Source organism: Ascidiella aspersa, chromosome 6 (assembly GCF_963924565.1).
Source record: "Ascidiella aspersa chromosome 6, kaAscAspe10.2, whole genome shotgun sequence".
NCBI classification, from domain to species: Eukaryota; Metazoa; Chordata; class Ascidiacea; order Phlebobranchia; family Ascidiidae; genus Ascidiella; species Ascidiella aspersa.
The window spans coordinates 18247443-18269250 of NC_139452.1; the positions used below are offsets into that span (position 1 = coordinate 18247443).

General features: G+C 33.2%; 1 protein-coding gene across 4 annotated transcripts in view; it reads left to right on the plus strand.

Annotated features, from left to right (window-relative positions):
• LOC146140593 (uncharacterized) overlaps positions 1 to 21156 on the plus strand; it is a 34303-nt gene extending 13147 nt beyond the window's left edge. The window contains exons 6-14 of one of the 4 annotated variants that reach the window (XM_083391399.1): positions 1307 to 1521; positions 5138 to 5253; positions 7872 to 7899; positions 7975 to 8065; positions 8339 to 8411; positions 8719 to 8766; positions 16798 to 16843; positions 18983 to 19040; positions 19300 to 21156. In XM_083391399.1, coding sequence (XP_083247525.1) covers positions 1307 to 1521; positions 5138 to 5253; positions 7872 to 7899; positions 7975 to 8065; positions 8339 to 8411; positions 8719 to 8766; positions 16798 to 16843; positions 18983 to 19040; positions 19300 to 19325 — 701 coding nt within the window. In that variant the 3' untranslated portion in view covers positions 19326 to 21156. The remainder of the gene's footprint in view (positions 1 to 1306; positions 1522 to 5137; positions 5254 to 7871; positions 7900 to 7974; positions 8066 to 8338; positions 8412 to 8718; positions 8767 to 16797; positions 16844 to 18982; positions 19041 to 19299) is intronic. The other 3 variants (XM_083391400.1, XM_083391401.1, XM_083391402.1) reach the window with 3 other exon arrangements.
• The last annotated feature ends 652 nt before the right edge of the window (positions 21157 to 21808 follow it).

Genomic DNA, 21808 nt, shown 5'->3' on the forward strand with positions numbered 1-21808 from the left:
GCTTGAAATACCGATTACAATCCAATTTAATAGAAAATGTTTGTCGAGTCACACAGTGCCCGATTGCATTTCAGTACCTTCCCGCCAAAGGTCGTTGGCATTCAAAATGCTTGTCCAAAAGTACACCAGTGACGTATATAATGAAAAGTAAGGCATTTCCTCGGTATATATAATTATATATAGCAAAATGTTGGCCTACAATGTCAGCAAAACAAATTATTAGGATGAATCTTTGACGGCCACAAATTATGGAATGCAGTTGTGACACAGTGCAACATGCCATAGTATGCATATGGCCTATGGGCTGAATAGTTTTGCTTAAAACAAAGATAATTTTTTGTGTTTGTGTAATTAAAACAGCCAAACATAGAGTTTAAAACTTAGTTGGACAAGCATAGTCTGTTGCTTAAGTAAAACTAATTTTGCCACGTTTTGTCCTTATTTAGCTCCAATTAACCTAATGTTTTTTGTGTACATGTAGCTCCAATAAACCTAATTTGGGCATTTTCTTGTCCATATGTAACTTGAATAAAACTTATTTGTGCATTTTTTGTCCATATGTAGCTCAGATAAAACTTAATTTGGGCACTTTTTTGTATTTTTTGTATTAAATGTCTGTTAATTGATTTATATATTGAAAAGTCTTTGAAAAAGCCTATGTTTTTTCAAAAGTCTAAGAATAGTTTTTGAATTTATTTAATATCCAGCTGAAGTTTTGTGTTTTTGAAACACTGTTTAAAAAAATAACAAATCAAAAAAAAATGTTTAAAATGTTTTTCAGTTATACTGTATTGACCGTGGCATTTATACTGTTTTGTTTTCCGATTATATTCAAAAATTGTCCAGCTGTTCAATTTTAGGTCTTAAATACCTACAATTTTCTTTGAATGTCTTTGAATAGTAAATTTGTGTGGAAATAGAGACCCAAATCAAATGCAACAACAGAAATTTTGTTTGGTGATTTAGGGCAAGTTACCAAGCTGAAGGTGCTTGGGCATTCTCTGCACCCCAAACCTGGTGTCCATAAATGCAGCACAATTTTGTTCATTGTGTTCTTAATAGCTTAGTTAATAGAGCACTGGTTGCACAATATTGCACATATACACACCAGCTTAAGCTTGACTTCAAAACCATTATGTTTTTAATGCCTAGAGTCCAGACTTCGATAATTGATAATTTGTTTTCATCTTCCCCAGCATTTTAATTATGGTGCTAGTTTAAAACAAACATTATATAATAGTTGTTTGCTGACATCATACCACGTTTCTGATAACAAACTTTTAATTAAATACTGTTTTACTTGTAGTTCAAAGTTCTGTACCCCCTCCCCCACCTTCATCTGGTATTCCGCCTCCTCCATCAGTAATTCCTCCACCACCTTCCAGTGGTATCCCCCCTCCTCCCCCATCTGGAGGAATTCCACCACCACCTACATCCGCCCCATCAGCTCCAACTCCAGCACCAGCTTCTGGAGGAGGTCTTGCTGCTGCACTTGCTGGAGCTAAGCTTAAGAAAGCTGCTGTGAGTTTTTATTTGATTTAGTGAGGAGATAAATAAAATCCTTGTTCATTAATGTTTTATATGAAATGTGATATTTTACATATTGCTTGTATTAAAAGTTTATGTGCACATGTTTTAATGAATCCATACAGATGCTTAATTACTTTCATCTTTAGGCAGGCTTTTCCACTTCTGTTACTTTTTTGTTTTAACTAATTTGCATTAATAATATTATTGAGCTTCTTTCCATATTAAAGCATTAAAGTTTTTTGTAGTTATTGGCAACCTAAACGATCTTGCAAGAGGTGTATATGTACCAGGAACTATGTATTGCTTGCTTGACACATTGTTCATAGATTATGATGTCATACTGTTTCTTGCAGACAAACTACTTCCTGCTCTAAATGTTGTATGATATAGAACTGCTCGGGTATAAACACTTTTAGTTTTACCATAAGGCTGTTGTAGTTTTATCATATGACCTGGAGCAAACAATCTATATCAATCATTTTAATGTATGTAGTTAAATAGTTAATTATTTTTAAGAATACGTTTTTACACTACAGTATGACTAATTTATTGAAAACTTTCAGTTGGTAAAATAAATAGATTGTGCTTTGCTATGCAATAAATATTCTTGTTAATTTCACTTTCATTGTGTTTAATACCTTTTACTAAAGTTAATCTTTACCAATAAGTATTTATGTTAATAATGTAATATTTATGTAATAAAAACCCAGTGATCTCCAACCTTTTTGATAAGTGACCCCAAATTAGATAAAATGAATCATAATTTGCATTGCGACCCCATTTTGTTTTCAAATACGAATAAAGTATATTAATAATAATGCTGGAACTAAGTACTAAGGGCGAATGTGCGTGAATTATACACATTTCCAGAGAACTACATATTTCTATAAAAATGATTTCTTTTAGAAAGTTTTATTTAAATTATAAATAAGCACACGAATGAACACAAAAATTTCATTTTGTGTCAACACTAAATTGATTGCGTCTGCATAGTCCACCAGTTTTCGCAAATGCGGCACCACTTTGCATAAGCAGAGCCGTCATATACCAGTGCCTGTCAACCTTTTTTCGGAGTGGTACACCCTTTTTACGCTTACTCGAAACCTATACATCCCAGTCCGCGCAATACACGGAATCTGTAGTAATCCTAATCGGAATAGAGATAAGCAGGGCTGCAAGTATAGGAAATCCGTAACATATCTTTATACAAATACAAAATTTCATCAGTCATTTAATGCGAGCGTTGCTGATGTTGAATTTTTTCAGTTAGTTGTGCGAACCGTGGCAGTAGCCTTGTTTCGAGTGCTCCTATCATAAGCGTATAAAACATCTTTGTTAGAATTTTTTTGGGGTATTAATTTCAACAAGAGCACAAAGTCCTTGCTTGCAAAGGTATGTCGTGGGCATGCAAACAAGGATGGAAATCCTTTTTTTTCCCTGAGATTTCGGTATTTAGGAATGTTGAGAAGCGATACCCAAAATTCAGTATAGTTTTTAAACTGTTTCAGCTGTGCCTTTTAAACCAATTATGATTGTAGTTCAATAAATATCCTAGTTAAGTAGCACTCTTTTAAATGAATTAAGCCTGCGGATCCAAAAATATATGGCCCGCAGTGTGCTTTGGTTTTTGACCCGCACCACAGAACATTCAGTTGCAGGCTTGTGAAATTGCTTGAGGGCCTCATTGCAACCATATTTTGCTCTAGTGTGTCACAAACTTTTAATTCAGATATCTTTAAGTTAATATTTTGTGTACAGAAAAAACTGAAGATGCTTAATTTAACATCGTTTATGTCGAATAGCAACAAGTCATGTCAAAACAACAGGTTACTTCAGGTCAAACTGGTCGCACGAGAATATAATATAATAGGAATGTTACCTTACAATAGTCAGTGAGAGATGGCAAGGTAATGCAACTGCTATCACAGGGGGCGGCAACTTTTTTTTAGTTGCGGGCAAAAACCAAACTCAGAAAGGTCTCTGCGGGCCGCACAAAATGTTAACTAAGAATTGTGATATTTTCATATTAAAACAACTGTGAATTAGGCGGGCCTTGGATCATTTTTGCCTTAGAGATAACCTTAATAGTTAATCTAGTTCAGTGTTAACCTTTTTAAGTGAGGGCTCACCTGGCGAGCGAAGCGACCGAAGCGACCGCGATTATTTTTTTGGGTTATACCGACATTTCTTCCAAATTCTTTCTCAAGTTTTTATTACTACATTGCCAAAAATAAAAAAAAATGTTAAAACACTATATGCCCATAATATTTACATATTCAATACGTTTTCCGTTTGTCTGCCACGCACTTGGCAGCCTTCCATGGTGAACGGTTTGGAAGCGCTGCGCATGATATATTTCAAAAGACAGCCTCAAAATCTAAACAAACCGGACACATAAAGATTATACAAAAAATGTTTGCACTAACGAGGTTAAAATGGTCAAAAATTATTGAAATGAACTCGTGTCAAATAGGCAGCAGGCAGGATAAATTACATTGGCGGGGCGGCTGAATTACATTGGCGGGCTGTAGGTTGCCGACCCTTGTGCTATCAGATAGCTAGTCATTGGCCTATTGTCATGCGTTATCTGCTACACCCCTGTACACCCCATCAAAGTGGTACACCATTTAAAAATTATGGTACACCCTGGGGTGTACAATACACCTGGTTGAAAAGCACTGCATTATACTTTCAAGCGATTTACGATGTTTCTGTTTTAATATTCTTATTGCGCTGAATTTCGTAAAACAAAGCCATGTGATTGAAAGCGGAAAGAGTAGTTAACTCACAAAATTGGACAGAGTCGGGAAAGTTAGTTGCATTTAAGTCCCGAAAGCAAATATATATTGGCCTAAATCTTTTTAACCTTGCAGCTCTTAAAGAGCTAAAAACACCTATTTTATGTAAAAGCTTATTTTTTCTATATACTCAGTCACGTTCATTAGTGTGACGTCATTGTGAAGAAAACAAACTACATAAATCGTACTAAAACAGCAGAAATATGGTGAGTTACAGGGACCCCTGAAAAAACAGGTTGGAGACCACTGGTCTAACTCTAACCAAACAAGAGACTAAAAACGGTGTTTTACAGTTGATTGTGGTTCGCCTTACCCAATCACATTGAAAACATTGCCGTATCGGACAGTTTGTTGAACCCTGCCAAAAGTTAACAAACAATAATATCATTTACAAAAGAGGGATAGAACTCCCAAACTGCCCCCCTTCTGGATATGCACTGCTAACATCAATAGTTTCCCCCTATCATTACCACCTAAGCTGGCTATTAAGGCAGGTGATTTATTCAAAGTATGATGGCTTTACCTTTTCATTAAGATTGGTTCCCATGTGTTTGACATATTGTTAAAAAACATCAAAGCATGCAAACAAAAAAAAAACACACTTTAAAAAAATAAAAATACTTTTTCAACAAAAACTATTTGCATAGTTTATTGGTATTTTCTTCTGTCAATTAAGGTATGGTTAACCAAAACAGGCTACCCTTATCCATTTTGTTTAGATACTACCTGTTTTTTAATTATGCTGATCGGGAAGCATAGAAAATGTGCCATTTATGTTGGAGTTAAATTAATTGATTGGTGTTATTAAGGTTTCAGATGAGAGCTCATCAGCACCATCTGGTGGTGGTGGTAGTGGTGGAAGCAGCGGAGGAGGTGGTGGAGGCGGTGGATTAGATCTAATGGGAGAACTACAGAAAAAGATGATGTTAGTTTTGTAATTGATTTAACATAATTGCTTTAGGTATAAAAATTGTGTGAGTTTTAAACGGGATGGTGTCAGACGTCACTGACCTACAATTCTAATTAGATAATACATTTAATAAATACTGCTGTCTAAAGATTGCAGGCTAGATAAACTGGCAAATGTAACATTTCCAGATACATTGCTTGCTTGAAGCACAATAAAACATTTGTAGCAAAATACTGTTTTACATGCAAAAAAAAAATAAAACTCAAAGTTTAAAAACAAGAAGGAAACATAGGATCTGAAATTTCTTTACATACAATATTGTTGAATAACAGCTGTCATTGCTTTGGAACTTTTACTCATAATTTAGGAAACAAATATTTTTTTTCGGGCCACCATCTAAACAGGTAAACAGGTTCCAAAAATTAGGAAAAGCGGTACTATTAGTTACAGGGCCCTCATTTGCAGCAAGCCCAAGTTTTTTATATGGCTTAAGGCTGACAGAACAATCAAATCGTTTAATGTAAAAATAAAGATATTAGCGAAAAGAAGAGGTTTTTATTTTCAGTCTGAGTACAATATTTTTCATGGTATTATTTAAACCTGTTTTGGTAACTAAAACTTTGCCAACTGAGATTAGTTAAATTTAAATATAGAAAACAGTTAAGATTTCTAAAACATGAAAAGAGCACTACATGAAAAAATGCTATGAAAACAATTATAAAACAGAAAATGTTATGATTAAGGTAGTGCTTATTGTGCATTTCTTAACTAAATTATTGTGCATTTCTTAACTTTAATTCTGGTGTTTTGAAGGTAAAAGTTGTTACATAATGTTTCTGTCAGCTTCGATCTTATGAGCTTAAAATAAATTTACTTTGATTTTATTCACTAAAAAAATGAATGCATACTACTAGTGGTACTCAAAGTCATTCTAGGTCAGGGGTGGGCTGTTATTTTTTACTGTGAGTCGCATTAGAAACAGAAAATGTTGTGGTGGGCTGGGTCAAAAATAGGATCTCAAACACATGCAATAAGACATCATACTTTGTTGCTATTAGACAAGTAAGCAAAAGAACCTCTACACCTCTTATTATGTTATGAGTTGTGCGCAAATATGTAACACAAGTCAAATGTGGCTCAAAAAATGCGGCTCTTTGTTTGAAATAGTAAACTTTAATTAGATTTATAGGTAGATGTGACGCATTAAGCACAGATAAAACATGTCTACATTGTTGGAAATATTGCGATTTAGAAAGTTCTGGTAGCATTAACCCAAAAGCGCAAGGTTAAAATATGTAAAGAACTTACTATGTTTTTTTTTATGTGTGTATTAAGGCTTTTAAGTTGCCGATGTGTTACATGCGATACAATGGCTATGTTGCCAAGACAATATAAATCAATAGAAACACAAAGCATGGCATTAACTAAATTAGGTTGAAAACCTGTGAATCAGGATTTTTCAGAGATTGAAAAACGGCTGGTAGGCCTATACTAATTTTCGTTCATATTTTAAAGACTTAATATACATTCAACCGAAGTCCATAAAATCAATTTTTAAATATTCTAAAGGCTAATTTGATTGGGTCATGACTAGATCAGTCCCCAGAAAGAGTGTTATTAACATTTTTTCCGGCTCGCCCCCTTTATAATTGTTCTGTGGCTTGTGACCCTTTTAGATATTTTCTGTCACCTGACAACTTTATGGCAATTTAGCTAATATTGGCATTTAGGTGAAAATTGCCTGTCTTCTAGAAACTGATTCTAATAAATTTTTTTAATTTTACAAAAATTTTAATGTACATTTTCATAATTTAATAATTCTTAGGGCCCGCAAAAGTCAATAAAGTAAAAAAATTTCAAGGACCTTGTCTGTCCATGAATCAAAGAATAAAGTTTTCAGCACCTAGGGGACTGTTTCTAAGAAATTTAGATCAAAATAAAGTCAAAATTTTCAATAAAGTCAAAATTTGTTAAATTATGGCTTTTGACAAAGTTTTTGAGAGTAATTTTTGTAAAAATTGTTGTGGAAGGATTGTAAATCAGGAACTCTGTCACAATTAAACCATATATTAACCCATAAAAACAGGAAATATGTCACAATGCCCACTTGGATCAGCAGTAAGTTTTATCGCAAATTGTCCATTGTTTATTCATTGTTACGTATTTAAATAATTGACTTCCTCTTTATAAACCGTTTTTTTTTTTCGAAGATCAACTGTTTTTAATTTTAGGAATAGCCTACTGACATTCTGTAATACAAAAATACCTAAGCAAGCTTTCTTTTAGGCGGCATGAAGGAGTTTACATTACTTCTTCCCTGTTTAATTTGCTGTTATAAAAAATCGAGGCAAAGTTCCCTTTCCACAAGGACAAAATAGCACAAACTACCCAAATCTATCGCCAAAAAACGCACTTTTTATAATCCATAAAACACCTTGACCAACAAAATAATATGGTTGGGTCTGAAATCGACAAAATTTTATGTTTGGGTAACTGGTATCAATTCAAGGAAGAACTGTGGCCTCTACAAATAAGCAATTTTGTTAGGTCAAAATAAAGTAGTTATCAAACCAGTGTTTTTTCATTGTTTGACATTGTTTTTTTAATTATACATTTTATTGTTTATCCTCCAGGAGAAGAAGACAGCAACAGCAAAATGGGGTAAATGTGCCTTTTCTAATTGCAATTAGTGCATTTGGCTTTACTCACCTTAACAAATGATTGTTGCTTGTGCAGGATGGAGGAGGCGGGGGCGGAGGCGGTGCTGCTACAGCACCCAAACCTGCTGCAAACATTGCACCTGCTCAAAAAACATCAAACTCTACATGTAAGTGGCATAGTAAATTATGTTAATAAGTAAACTCTAGGCATTTGAGTTTTTGTTTTTTTGTATAGATAGTGTGATTTATTCTGAATAGGTTATTTGTAGTTTTTTGTTCATTTTTAGACTACGTTTTTAGAGTGATATTTTCATAGCAGCATTTTTTGGGTAATTTTAGTATTAAACTATTTTATATGTTTGTGTGATACACACCCTATTTACATGTGACATTACATAAGATTATATTTGTATATTACCTTTTTAAATTTTTATGTACAGCTTCCATTGAAACAAAAAGGCCTTGGCAGAAAAGTAATGCAATCAGTTCAAGCTCGCCATCAGCCAATGCAAGGTGAATAAAAGTTTTAAACATTTTTATGTAAAGCTTATATGTTAATAAAACAATGTACCAATTTCTTGTAAACAGTCATACTTGCTAATGTATTTTACTTGCAAATATTGTTAAATTTGTCAACCTTCAGGAGATATCTATAAACTCTTATCATTGGATTTTAAGGAGAAAAAGAAAAATCTCAGAGACATTATTTTAGTGCTTTTTATTTGTCATCAAAGTTAGCTCAAACACTCAAAACTAAAAATTGTTTTCAGTAACTTTATTTAGCAGTAAATTAAAACATAGCTTCAATCTAACACCTTAGGCAAAACAGTACATCTCCTGTGACACCCCGTCGTCCATCTTTTGGGACGTAAGTAAGCTTATGGTGAATTGCATTATTATTATGGAATGTTATTTTGGTAATAGTTTTTTTTTAACACTGTTTAGTCTACCTAGCTATTACTCTAGTTAGTTAATTTTCAGCTGATGAGAAAGGTATGCTACTGAATATTTCTGTAGCAGTGTTATGTTGGCAGAATTTAATAATTTTTGAAAAATGTCAATTCAGATAAGTAATAAGTGATACTGTATTGGTCGACTAACACATATCAAGAAAAGGTACTGGGACTTAACCTTGCCATTTGTATCTTTGTAATCTTGTGATTTGCAGAAACTTCTGTTCTGAAACAATAAAAAGCAGAAAGGATGGAGACTTCTTGGAATTGATGTTTCAATTTTATATGTCTTAAAATCTGGCACACTCGCACATTGCTTTACAAAGTTGGTTTTTAGAAAGTTTTTTTTTCTTAGTTTGCCACATTTAAGAACTATCAACCAAGTTATTAGTTGTTAGTGCTGGGGTGCAACTGTAAAAGTCGCTACGTCCAGAGCCATCAAATGCTTAACCAATGGCTTGAGCTTCAGCTACAGAGCTACTGAAGACAATAGCTCGGAGTCCAGCTCCGGAGCCACCAAACACATATATAAGGCTCAAAGAACCATCTAAGTAAGAATCTAATAGGCTTAAATTGTGTTTTTGATGTAAAGTAGTTACTAAGATGTTTGTACATTGCTGTTAAATGCCAAGAAGTAAGTTTGCTATAGGCTTACTAACACATGAGGTGGAGCAGATATATGACTCAAGCTGCAGCATCACGTTTACAAAAATGGCAAAAGAGAAAACATACAATGCTCAATAGCACACTCACTTTTCACAGCTAGTTTAAGTGTATATTGTGATGTCGTCTATTTTAGATAGGACCTGCTGTTTTTATCCTTCAGCTTATTTTTTATCTTGATTAGATCAGATTGTATGTCTCCAGAGTACCCTATTTTTAAATCTGACAAGTTATAGGGCGTGATACTTAGAATGTTGAATGTTTTACTACTGAACTTCTATAAAGCTGAAGTAGACTAGCTTGAACAAATTATTATTTTCCTGCCCCTGTCGTTTGCCACTAGTGCTTGGTCTTCACAGTCAGTAATGGATTAGCGAATTATTTCTCCATGTTTAAAAAAACGTTGTTGTGTTTCTCTGAATGGAACATTGTTTGAAGTGGAATAAACTTACTGCTCATTCTAGGACTAGGTGGATGGAAAACTTTTATGAAACGTTTGGTAATTTGGTGACTCTTTAAAGTGTATATGTTTAGCATTTACTACGAACAAGCTATTGTTGAATGTAAAATTTCTTATCATAGTAAATTGGAAAATTTACACATGGCTCTGCCTGTGCGAAAGCTACTTGTTCCATACCAGCGGTCAATTCCCCAGAAAGGGAGTGAAGTGATTTGCACAGCAGAAGTTATTGCCATTCTTTTGTTTAGCAAGCGCTTTACGCTAAAAGGTGATCTAACTGCAATACAGGGAGTGTGTGGCGTATATTATGTTACTCAGCAACTTAGGACAAGAGGACAGACAGATAAACTTTTTTGTTAAAATACAGGGTGCGCCAGAAAAACCTACCACATTTCAAATTGTTACTGTACAAAAGCCATAGCAGTCTGACAGGAAGTTGAATTGAAACTTTGCAGCAGAGGACTTGCCAATTAGGTTTAGCTTTTAGTTTTTATAAGTAAATAATGTTTTGTGTAAATTTTTTAAATTTTGTACCTGTATGTAAAATGGCCTGGACTGGCAAACACAGTGCATTTATTGTGGATGATTTCGATAGAGATGGGAAATCTGTGACTTCTACATGTAATTTCTTTTAAAACATAAAATATCAAATGGTAACCCATTGACTTTGATATAAAACAATAAATGTTTTGATTGCTTATAAATTTTGTCTCTTTTTCCTAGTTTGAAATGTGGTAGGTTTTTCTGCCCCATTCTTCGCCATTCCAGGCCATTACACACAGATATAAAATTTTAAAAAGATGCACAATTTGAAATGTGGAAGATTTTTCTGATGCACCATGTATATTCGTATAGTTATTAGTACGATTGCATATATAAAAAACATTTTTAAAATATTAATTTGACTAACATATTTTTCATTTGCATTTTACTAACAAATATAGATTATTGTAACTAATTATAAATCTTTAAATATTTGTTAAAATATGATTTTTTTCTCTTTGTTTTAATATTTTTTTGTTTACAAATGATTCTGGTTTCATATTGGGTGATAAAGATAAACACAATATTTGAAAATCAAGTTTGTTTAGTTGTTAATATAAAAACAACAAAAATACAAGCATTTTGTTAGAGAAAAGAAAAATTCTATTTCACTGTTTTAATAAGGGTGGTGCCCTGCTTAGGTCACAATTGCCGCAAAACTTGAAAGAGATTAAAATAAATAAACAAATAGAAGCTAACGGATTAAAGATTTTTTGAAGATCAAAACTATCATTTAGAACAGTGGTTCCCAATGCATGGGTCGCGACCCAAGGTTGGGTCACCTGATCTTGGGCAAAAAATAACAATAAAAAAAGTTTAAAACATGAAGCTTGTCATGTCAAGACATCGAAAAGCTTTGTAGCATGTTCATAGTGCAAGAACATTTGACAGTTTTTTCTTAATTATTGTCATTATGGTTATTAATATTATTATTATTATTGTGGGTGAACTATATTTCAATTAATCATTAGGCTTAATGGTACAACGATCATACAATGAAGCTCAATAAAACTTGGTTTCACAGAACTATCCACGGAAAAGCAAAATTTGTGGTACCGGTATGTCTGATAGGCCTATTCGCTCGACAGAACTAATGAAAAAGAACAAATTGTAACGCCACTTAGAAAAATTTTTTTGAGAGCAAGTTAAAATCTATTCAAGGACAAAGAAATATTATGACACCATTTACAGTACAAAATAAATTAGCCGTTTACTCCTGTGAAAGCGAAAACCTAAATGCAATCTCTTTGTCAAACAACATAGTGAGAAGACGCATAGTACATAAGGCTGATGATGTTCTCGAGCAGATTCTTATCCAAGTGAAGGAATTTATCTTTAACTCCATTGAATTTGATGACCCACCGATACTGAAGGTTTACCCTAACTTCCCGTATTTATTTGTTTTATCAACAATGAGGTTGTATCAGAAGATTTGCTATGTTGCAAACCGCTGAAACTATACACTTAGGGTGAAGATACTTTTCAACTGTTAGATGATTTTTTTACGGAGCATTACATTCCTGTGGATAAATGTACTGGCATCAAGTCCGGCGTGGTAAAACGCATCAAACACAAAGCTCCAGGACGCAAAACATCCACTTTTGGGCTTCCGTGTACAAAGTGTATCCTCACAGTTTCAAGATTAGTGATTCAAAAAATGAACATAGGCTATTATTTTCGGAAAAAGTTAGTACTTTTGTAGTGCTGTTTGTTTGCAACGCAATCTTGTATGGCTTTTAAAATATTGCGAATGCTTGGGTCGCAAGATTTTACCGAAGTGAATTTATATTATAAAATGGGTTGCCTTAAAAACGTGTTGGGAACCACTGATTTAGAAGACCTTGTGCCCTTACAGCAGTCTAGATTGTTTTTATGAGTTTGCTTAACAAAGTAATTTATAATAATCTGATATTACTGTGTTAGACACACGTTAAGGCAACATCAACCTGTTGTTTTAGTTTTTTTTACAGTTTAGTGTAATCTTATATGATTTTTTTAATGTGTTTAATTCTTCCGTAAAAACAGATATCCTAAATTGGTGCAGGCACCAGCAAAGAAGTCAATTATGTAGTAGTTATGTTGGGTTTGGTGTTCTTCATATTTATAATGTATATTCTTTTGGTAAGATTTTTCTGTTGTTGATAATTGTACGAGTTACAGAATTTGGCCTTTTAGTGACTATTTCTAACACTGGTTCTTAAGGTTTTTAAGCATCTGAGCCTAAATTTGAAAACACCATTTCCAAAAAGCAACAAAAAGACCAAGAAATTTAATGAAAATGTATTTTAATAATAGCAACAAATAACAAGCAACAGACAAATAAATTAATTATATAACAATTTGAAGTTTAATGCTAAAATTAAAATTGATTTTAACTTTTCGCAAGCTACCCAAAACAAATCCGGGAATGTTTATCAAGATAGGATATTTTTGTAGAACTGAACACCGAAAGTTAAGCCATCTGTATTTTTGAATATTTGTTCCAACTTGACATGTGTGTGCAGGTCTGAGGTTTAACTAAATACTATCTGGTGCCATGGCACTGCCTTCTGCCATAGGGTTTGCAAAGATTTTCATTAAGACTGAAAAAAGATTTCATTTTGTTTAAGGTAGTGAAAACCAAAAAGTGTGTCGTAATATCAACCATGGACTTCAAGACTGGTGACCCATTTCAATGCTTTTTTCTTTCAGAAGCAACCTAATTTCTGAAAAACAACCTAGTTTTCTTAAATGTCATATAATCTTTTAGAACATGCAACTTAACCTAATCAACATACGGCAGTGAACATGATCAAGTCATCATATAAGGAATCAATATCATCTAATTTATGATGTTTAAATGCACTAGCATGAATCCATCTTATTGTAAATGTTACTCCTGTTGTTTCCAAATAACTTAGAAGACTCTCTTTGGCAGTTGTTAACAATAGTGCTTGAAATTGTTACATCTCTCAAAGCATGTAGGGAATCTTTCCTGAAAGGTGGCCCTCCATTGTAACTGCAAACATCAGTGAAGAATCGAATTGTGCCTCTAGAACAGTGCTCCCGCAATCAGTGTGCCTCACCTCAATGTCAGGTGTGCTGCAGGGTAACCAGATTTTTTGACTTGCGTTTTTTTCCAAAGGCACAGTCTAAAATTCACTACTAATAATACCAAAACCGTGCGGCTTAGGCAGAAATTCTGATTGTATGCAATAATAATTCTGCGAAACTTACTGTCCTTATATTTAATACTTTTTTAAACCTATATATTACCTTCAACTGAAAAAAATTGTAATTTAAAAATAATTTTAAATTAGCTCGTCCAAACTACAAAACAATGTTTTTCCACCTTTGTATGTAAGCTGAGCATCAGTGATCATCCATATGCTCAAAACTCATGTAACTTTCATGTAAAATATCAGGCTTTTTTATCCTCAGTTCTCACTGCTATCTTTTTTATCTTGATTACTGTTCAACCAATTTATCTCAGTTCATGTTTTAAAACGCCATTCAACAATACAAAATGCAATGTTCGATTGTGTGTCATTTTCTCAATGCAATTCACAAGCCCTTAATATTCTCAGAACCACCATTTTGATGGGAAATATTTATGAGTTAAACGCTTAAAATTCAGGAATGAAGAGAATACAATAGTACAAAGTTTTTCGCCTTTGGCGCATATCAGCTTATTACTCTAATCGCCCTCGGCTCCTTTCGATATCACCTCATATGTTTATCGCCTTTCTAGGCGTATTTTATCAATAGGTGTGCTATAGAGAATTTTAAACCTATTAGTGTGCCGCAAGTGACAAAAGTTCGCAGAGCACTGCTCTAGACGACTAGCTTGAAATTCTTTGCCATTGAACATATTTGTTTGCTTTGTTCGCTATGGTTAAAATATTTTAACTTTTTTTCTTGATTCTCCTTAGTAGTAATCATATTGGGCAGCATGAGTTTTGTAGTGCCTCACAACTTTGAACAACACACTACTTCGAACTGCAGGACAATGAAAGCAATCTGTATTTTATCTATTTCAATTTGGAAACATTTCTCTTTCCAATCACCCTGTCTTTTTTTCTTGCTGAAGAGGACGAGCTATCTTGGAAAGTTGTTTTGAGATTGCAGTATGCTCTACTTAACTATACAGTATTAGGACAGTACACAATTGCATAGCCGTTTACACCCAGTTCTATTGATTGTTTTCATTGTGATGTCACCGAAGGATTGCTTACTATCAATCCTTTTTAAAAGGAAATGATTTGTTTTTCAAATTCTAATCAGAACTACACAATAGTTGAGAGTCGCATGCTGCTGTTGGATCCCTGGTTGGGAACCACTGGTCTCAAACATTCCATCCAAATCATTACCAGACCAAACCTTGAGTTTTGGGACCCCACAAGCTGAAAATCGTCTTGCATAACTCAACAGTGATACTATTGTGATAGCGTTAAGTGCATTCAAAGCACTGAATTGTTTAGCTCGAACACTGTTGCAAACATAAACAAATTTCATTAGTGGCCCTATTGTCCCCCCCACCCACACATATGTTATCTACTATTCTTTTGAATAATTGTGATTTTTTAAAGGTTTGGGCTATAGACACAGATTCATTATGACTTTATCAGTTATTGCACCTTCATTGACTGCATTCTGAACAATTTCTATGCTGCCTCACAACAATTTTTCAGGCAGTATGTTACAAGTTCATAATACATGATGTCCATAAAGTCTCTTTACAATTTAAAAAAATTATTAAAAAATGAAAGATGAGGTTTGTTTTATGTTAATCAGTATTTCATAAAGTTTTTATTGAAACTAAAATTTATTGTTTCAGACAAAATTTATAAATTAACCATTTAGATGTGCTTCGTGCAACTAATGGTGCCCATACAGAAGTGTATTAAATAAAGTAATGCTATTTTTAATTAAATGTTTAGAATTGTATTTAATGTGCTAATAAAAACTTTATGAAATACTGATTAGCATAAAACAAACCTCATTGCAATATGCCATCATTTCACTTTTTAAAAAAAATTTAAATTGTAAAGAGACTTTATGGACATCCTGTGTATCTTGGTTGATTCTAGGTATTACACATGTTTTGCCATAGCAGACATTAAACTTCTTTCAAAAAGGTGTCTAACACTACAGTGAAGTAACATCTGCAGCAACAAGAAAAAAAGGTTTACAAGAATGTTAATTAGAATAACATCAAGCCAGGCTGCAACAAGAAAAAAAGGTTTACAAGAATGTTAATTAGAATAACATCAAGCCAGGCTGATCAAAAAATGCCCAATCAAGATGCTCGATCCTGACAAGTGAAAAAATCTTTATTTACGAGATTAGGAGTTCACCAGATTAGCAAATACAATAAATTAATAATGTTTTACAATAATTTGAAGCAATCATAACTTCTCGTCTAACTTCATCAGGGGTCCAACTTTTTTTAATGCAAACCCCTAAAAAACATATTTAGTGAGTGTGAACCAGGATTGGCCTGAACTTTTTTAGTCATGTCATCATACAACAAATGACTAGAGAAACCTGTTGTTTCCTGTTGAACTTATGTGCAATATGAGACTGAAATCAAACTTAAATTTATTTAAGAAAAATAAAAAACGTTTTTTTTTAATAAGAATATCAAAGCCCATACAGAAGTAGGAATCATTTTAAAACGTTTCAATTAACTCTTTATTTAATTTTAACATAGTGAAAAGGCACTATATACTGCTGAGGCAAATGGCAGATATATACACTTATAATCAGTGCCATTTAACTTTGTTAAAAATGAATAAAGAGTAATTCGAAACATTCAAAATGATAACTAATTCTGTATAGGCTTTGATATTATTTACGTCTTACTACAACCTTCAACCATTATGCCCCAAAAGTTTTTTTTAATACTTTTATATATTTTTTTCTTTTTGAATTTTAGGCTTTACAAGTTTAACAATTTTAGTTTATACAAGTTTAATTAGGCTTTCACAGACCCTAAAAACTAGTTCACAGACCCCAAATGGAGCTATGTACCCCAGTTTAAGAACCCCTAATCTACATAGTAGTTTTAGAAAATTCACCATTTTTACATCACATAGCTGCCATAACAGGTAATAAAGTGATAACATGGCCATTGTTAACATTTACAACTCTGTACCAGTAGTCTACCTTACCTAATGTCTTCAAATGCCCAAACCTTCCTAAAGCCCTTTTTCTTTCAAGTATTTTGTGTTTACAACCAGGAAACCAAATAAATTATCAATTTAAAAATATGAATTACTAAAACAGATTTTTTTTCCAGTAGAAAATCTGGAGGAGGCTCAACTGACATGGATAATATGAAACAGGTTTGTAATGTATATAATATTGAGTCATTATTTTTTTTTCTAAATTTCTTAATGGCGTTTTATTGTTTGGTTTTTTAATACTAGCATGACTAAAATGGGCGTAGCTCAATTGTAAGAAAGTAAATAATACAAAAACAATGGAAAAGAAAGACTCAAAATCGGGGTGTTTTAAATTTCCTGTGTAAAAGAGGATTGTAATCTTTTAAGATAATTAGAATTTATCATCTAACCAAAAATTGAAATTTGCACCATGATGGTGATCTGAAATAATAAGCTTTGTCAACATGGCCTTGCGGGTTAGTTCTTCTGACGGGCTGGGTATTTCATTTATGAAGCTAAAATACAGTTAATAATAATCGTTATAATTAATGAAAAAAATTTTAAATAAGACTTTAATTAAATTTTACCTAAACCACAATATAATAAAGCACTATATCTTTTGTTAATAATACATTTTGATGTTTCTATTGTTTAATCATATTAAGTCAATAAATTTCGAAATAAAAACAAAAAAACAATTGGTATCCATTTCGTAACTTTCGATCTTTACGAGTAGTTCGGCCGGGATTGTCAGTAACAGTTTCTCTGCTCTTTATGAAAAAAGCTGGTTTGCCCTGCGCTATACGAATCACCATACCAATGTTTTTGTACACATACGTCTGTGTCCTGATTACTTTATGTTCTACCACCCCCTGTAAGTCCCGGTTCATTTGCAAGGCCGATTTTAATCAATGATAAGCAAGTCATGTATCAACACTTCTTAACTTTACAACTGTACTAAACACATAATTTTGAGAATTGTTAAGGAACAAACAATCCTATATTTTAGGAAGCAATCATCAGTCCCTGGTGTGACATCACAGACAAAATCCCGCAGCCCAAAGCGGTCATGTTTTTTTCTGTTTTGCCATAGTATCGTTTTGTATTTTATTTTATCTATATAGCTATGGCGATATAACTATACCTTTCAAAATGTTGATACAATGTTTCAGTTTGAATTCATTGAAGTACTTTAATATAAATAAATACTAGTTAATATCTAAAACACGACAAATTCACGCAATACCATTCGCTGATTGGCTAAAACTTTGGGAAGCATGTGGATAAGCTTATAAGTTCACTGTTAATTTGATGTAAGTTTTTTAATCAATGTTTCGATATCCTTAAAATATTTGTTTTTGTTAATGGAATTGAAAACATTTTGACCTTGCTAGGGTTCTTCGTACAGTAAAATTTATTTTTTGTCATCCAAAGACCAACGCAATGCAATACACATGCACATGCTTTTTTTTTCTTTTTTTTTATTAATAAAATAAATAGCGAAAAAAACGGACAAGAAAAACAAATCAAAACAGTAAAGCTCTCAAGCAGCTAACGACCATTTAATTTTGTGTATCGTCATACTTCCTCTTTTTAAAGCCGAATATCGCTCGGAAGTTCGCACAGAAGATAGCAACAGTAAAAAGCGTAAGATAGTCGGGCCAGTGTCGGCATATTTAAATTGATAAATAACATATCGCGCGCATAAAAGGACACAATTCACAAATGTTTTGCACGGTTCGTTTTTGTGCACTCCAAAAAGTAATTGATCGCGGGAAAAAATACACGATATTCGTAGTTTAGTACTTAACCACGCACTCACGTTTTTCCAGTATAGACACGTAACAGGACACAAATAAAACAAGTGGTACAGGGTTTCCGTGGCCTTTTTGCAAAAAGTACATTGGTTAGATTCGGTTTTACCAAACGAATAAAGGGAGTCATTTGTAACAATTGCGCCCAAGTTAAACTTTATCTGAAAGCTTCTTAGTTTGTTTTCGATTGTTGAATTGTAGAGGTTGCGGTAAATTTTCTCCCATGGCAGACGTGCACTCCCGCAATTTAAGGTCCAGTGCCATTTTAATTGAGCTTTTGGAGGAAAGAGAATTGTTGTTTGTATTTTTTCGTAAACCGATTTGGTGGAGTTATACTGCTGGATAAATAATTTTAATGTTTGAGTTCTATACGATCGGAACGTTGTTGCGCTACCCTAAAAAAAAGTAAATAACGTTAACGGGTTAGACAATGAACAGCCTGAAACCACTAGTGGTTATGCATAGAGAATGACCCTACTTAATTTAGTAATATTGTTTTTTACAGGAAATAATTTCAGAAGTTAAGATGGAAATGCAGAAAATCAAAGATGAAATTATCCAAGGTAAACAGTGTGAATAATGTATATTAGATTAGCCGTTGTTGCGTGAATTGTACACGTGACCAATTGTAGCTGGTTAGACACACTTCCTACAAATACAAATAAATATTTGGGTTTTACCTTATGATGTATTCCTTACTATTGCTTAAATTGTTTTAACAGCCAAATTGTTATGTAGTTTTGCCTGTTGTTTAACTAGTTGTCTATCTAACACGCTTAAGTGATTTATTTAAATATAAAGTTTAAATTCTTGTTTTTTTAGCAATTCGCGACGAAATGCAGAAGTAAATCGCAATCTAAAGCTTGGTAATTTGTCAGAAGTCAGTGTTGCTCGAGTGAAGCCCTTGTTTTCATCCTAAAACTATTGGTGACCGTCCAAACTTTATAAGATAAATCGTATCTTCGTGTAAGTTTTTATTATTTATGTAAGTTTTATTATTTGCGGTGTTGCTCAGTTAAATTGCCAGTTAGCCCCCGAACTCAGCATCTACTTTGGAAAGAATATTTTCAGCGAGAGCAAGATATTTTTCTGAATGGCATTCCGTTTTACAACAAGCATACCAAAAAATTTTAACGTTTCTTGCTTGCATTTTTCTCGGAAATTGTTTTGTGTTTTTCGTAAGTCTATCTTCTATCTCCACCATTGAGCATTATTTTATACACTACACTTCACAACTAATGTCACAATGTTTACTCTGACATGTTTTTATGAATGGTTGGTTTGTAAGCATTTATTCGATATTTGACATCGTTGACGTTTCACCTTTTCTAAACTGCACAAAAACCAAAATTTACAAACTCACAGAAGTCACGTACTTCTAAATCACCCTAAAAAGTGTTAATTTTATTCGACCTGTATTTGTTTGCCCGTTTTGGTCATTTTCCACTTGATCGCCACTCATTAATTATCGCATATGAATATACTAATCAATTTTTCCTGGTAGCGCAAATCGAGTAATTCAGCGGACTAGCATTCCGCTATTTTCCTAAGTAATGGTATAAACATTAAACGATTTTAGTATATATTTTTTCTGCTACACGGCAAAACAAATAGCATAATTGAACAAGGTGGATGATATGTTACCACATGAGCAAGCATTATCACAATCATCTGCATGTATGTCGCTGCTTTTTTCGCCATTAAACCCTTTTCCCCTATGTTTGACCACCCGTAAGCATCTCCAATGATTACTGTTTACGGAGTCAGGGCCTCCGGTTAAACGCGAAATCAAATTATACAACGTCTAGTTTCAAGAATATGGCTTTAAAGTAAATAAAATACAAGTAACTTTACACTAACCATTAGCATCCATTTAGTTAAAGCATATTTGTGCACATGTTTATCATGTATTAGAAACGCGTAATGCGTACATCCAATTTGTTTTCATAGTTCTAATTGAATTTTTTGCCTGACTTAAGAAACGTTGGCTATTTATATGTAAAAAAGTATCACATATTGTGCGCACGTTTCATGTGTATGTGGAAAATCAAACGAAATTTACGCTGTGCACTTGTGTTACGTTATGTAATTCCATATGTAGATTTGTTATTTGTCAACGTCCACTGTTTAAAGCTTCTTACTCTTACGATCGATATAGAATGGTTTAAGGATATCGCCCAATATATATATATATATATATATATATATTAATCAGAACACCGGTATAAGAGAAACATGACGCGGCTGGTTTCTGTTTTTGGCAAATCAAACGTTGTGGAAGTGTTAGTTTTATTATTTTCAAAATATTATTTGAAACGTTAGTAATAATTCTTCTTTTCTTTTGAACTGGTACTCTCATAGCCAGCAATCTTTGCCTGTACACATGTTTAAAAAAGTGATATCATGTTCTTTACTTTGATTTCCCTTCACATTAAATACAAAAAACATTTTGTCCGAAGACACTTGAATCAACAAATAGTTTTTTTGCCTTATTGTAATAGCTATACTTATCCTTTCCTTGTTTTATTATAACAAAGCTGTCTTTGTGTATGTAGCGTCATAAGCATATACATTATCGCCTGATTTCTTACGGACTTTTAAGCTAACCCATTCTTTGACGATTTACTTGTTCTTTCTCACAGGAGAATTGCGCCTGAAATACACGTAACTTGTATCTGGTGATGAATGTATGATAAATTTATGTAAAAACGCTATCTGTCCTAGGTAATTTGCTTAGTACTTAAAATTTAGAGCAAAGTTAAAAAATAAACTATTATTTTTCTAAATAGAAACTGTTGGGAGTGCGCTGTAAAGAAGCCAAGAACGAAAAATAGCTTGGGAGAGAAAGTAGGGAGGGGTGGGTTACATATAACATAGATAAATAATTTGGTTTATCAAATAAACTTCCGTTGATAGATTAATATTTCTAGTTTAAAATTTCTTTTAAAATTGCAACTTACAATTAATTCGTTTAAATTCCTACTCTTTCATTGAACTAGTTTATATAAACTGTTCCTACCAGGCATAATATTTATTATAATGGAACACAGCTCCTCTGGTATTAGTAATTGTTAACCGACTTTTCGGCAACCTATTCAAATTGCTTTTTACCTGGTGAGTGACACCGAACGCTACTAGCACAATATACGAGAAAACACGAAGAAAAATGAAAGAACAAACTAGAGGAACAACACGATAAGAAAACAATTATAACGAATAGCCTCTAGTCCAGTGGTCGTCAAACTGTGCGACGTGGGCCGCAGAGTCATTTTTAGTGGGCCGCGAGTTACATTTGAATAGTTTAGTGTTATCATTTGGTTGTGGTCCGCGT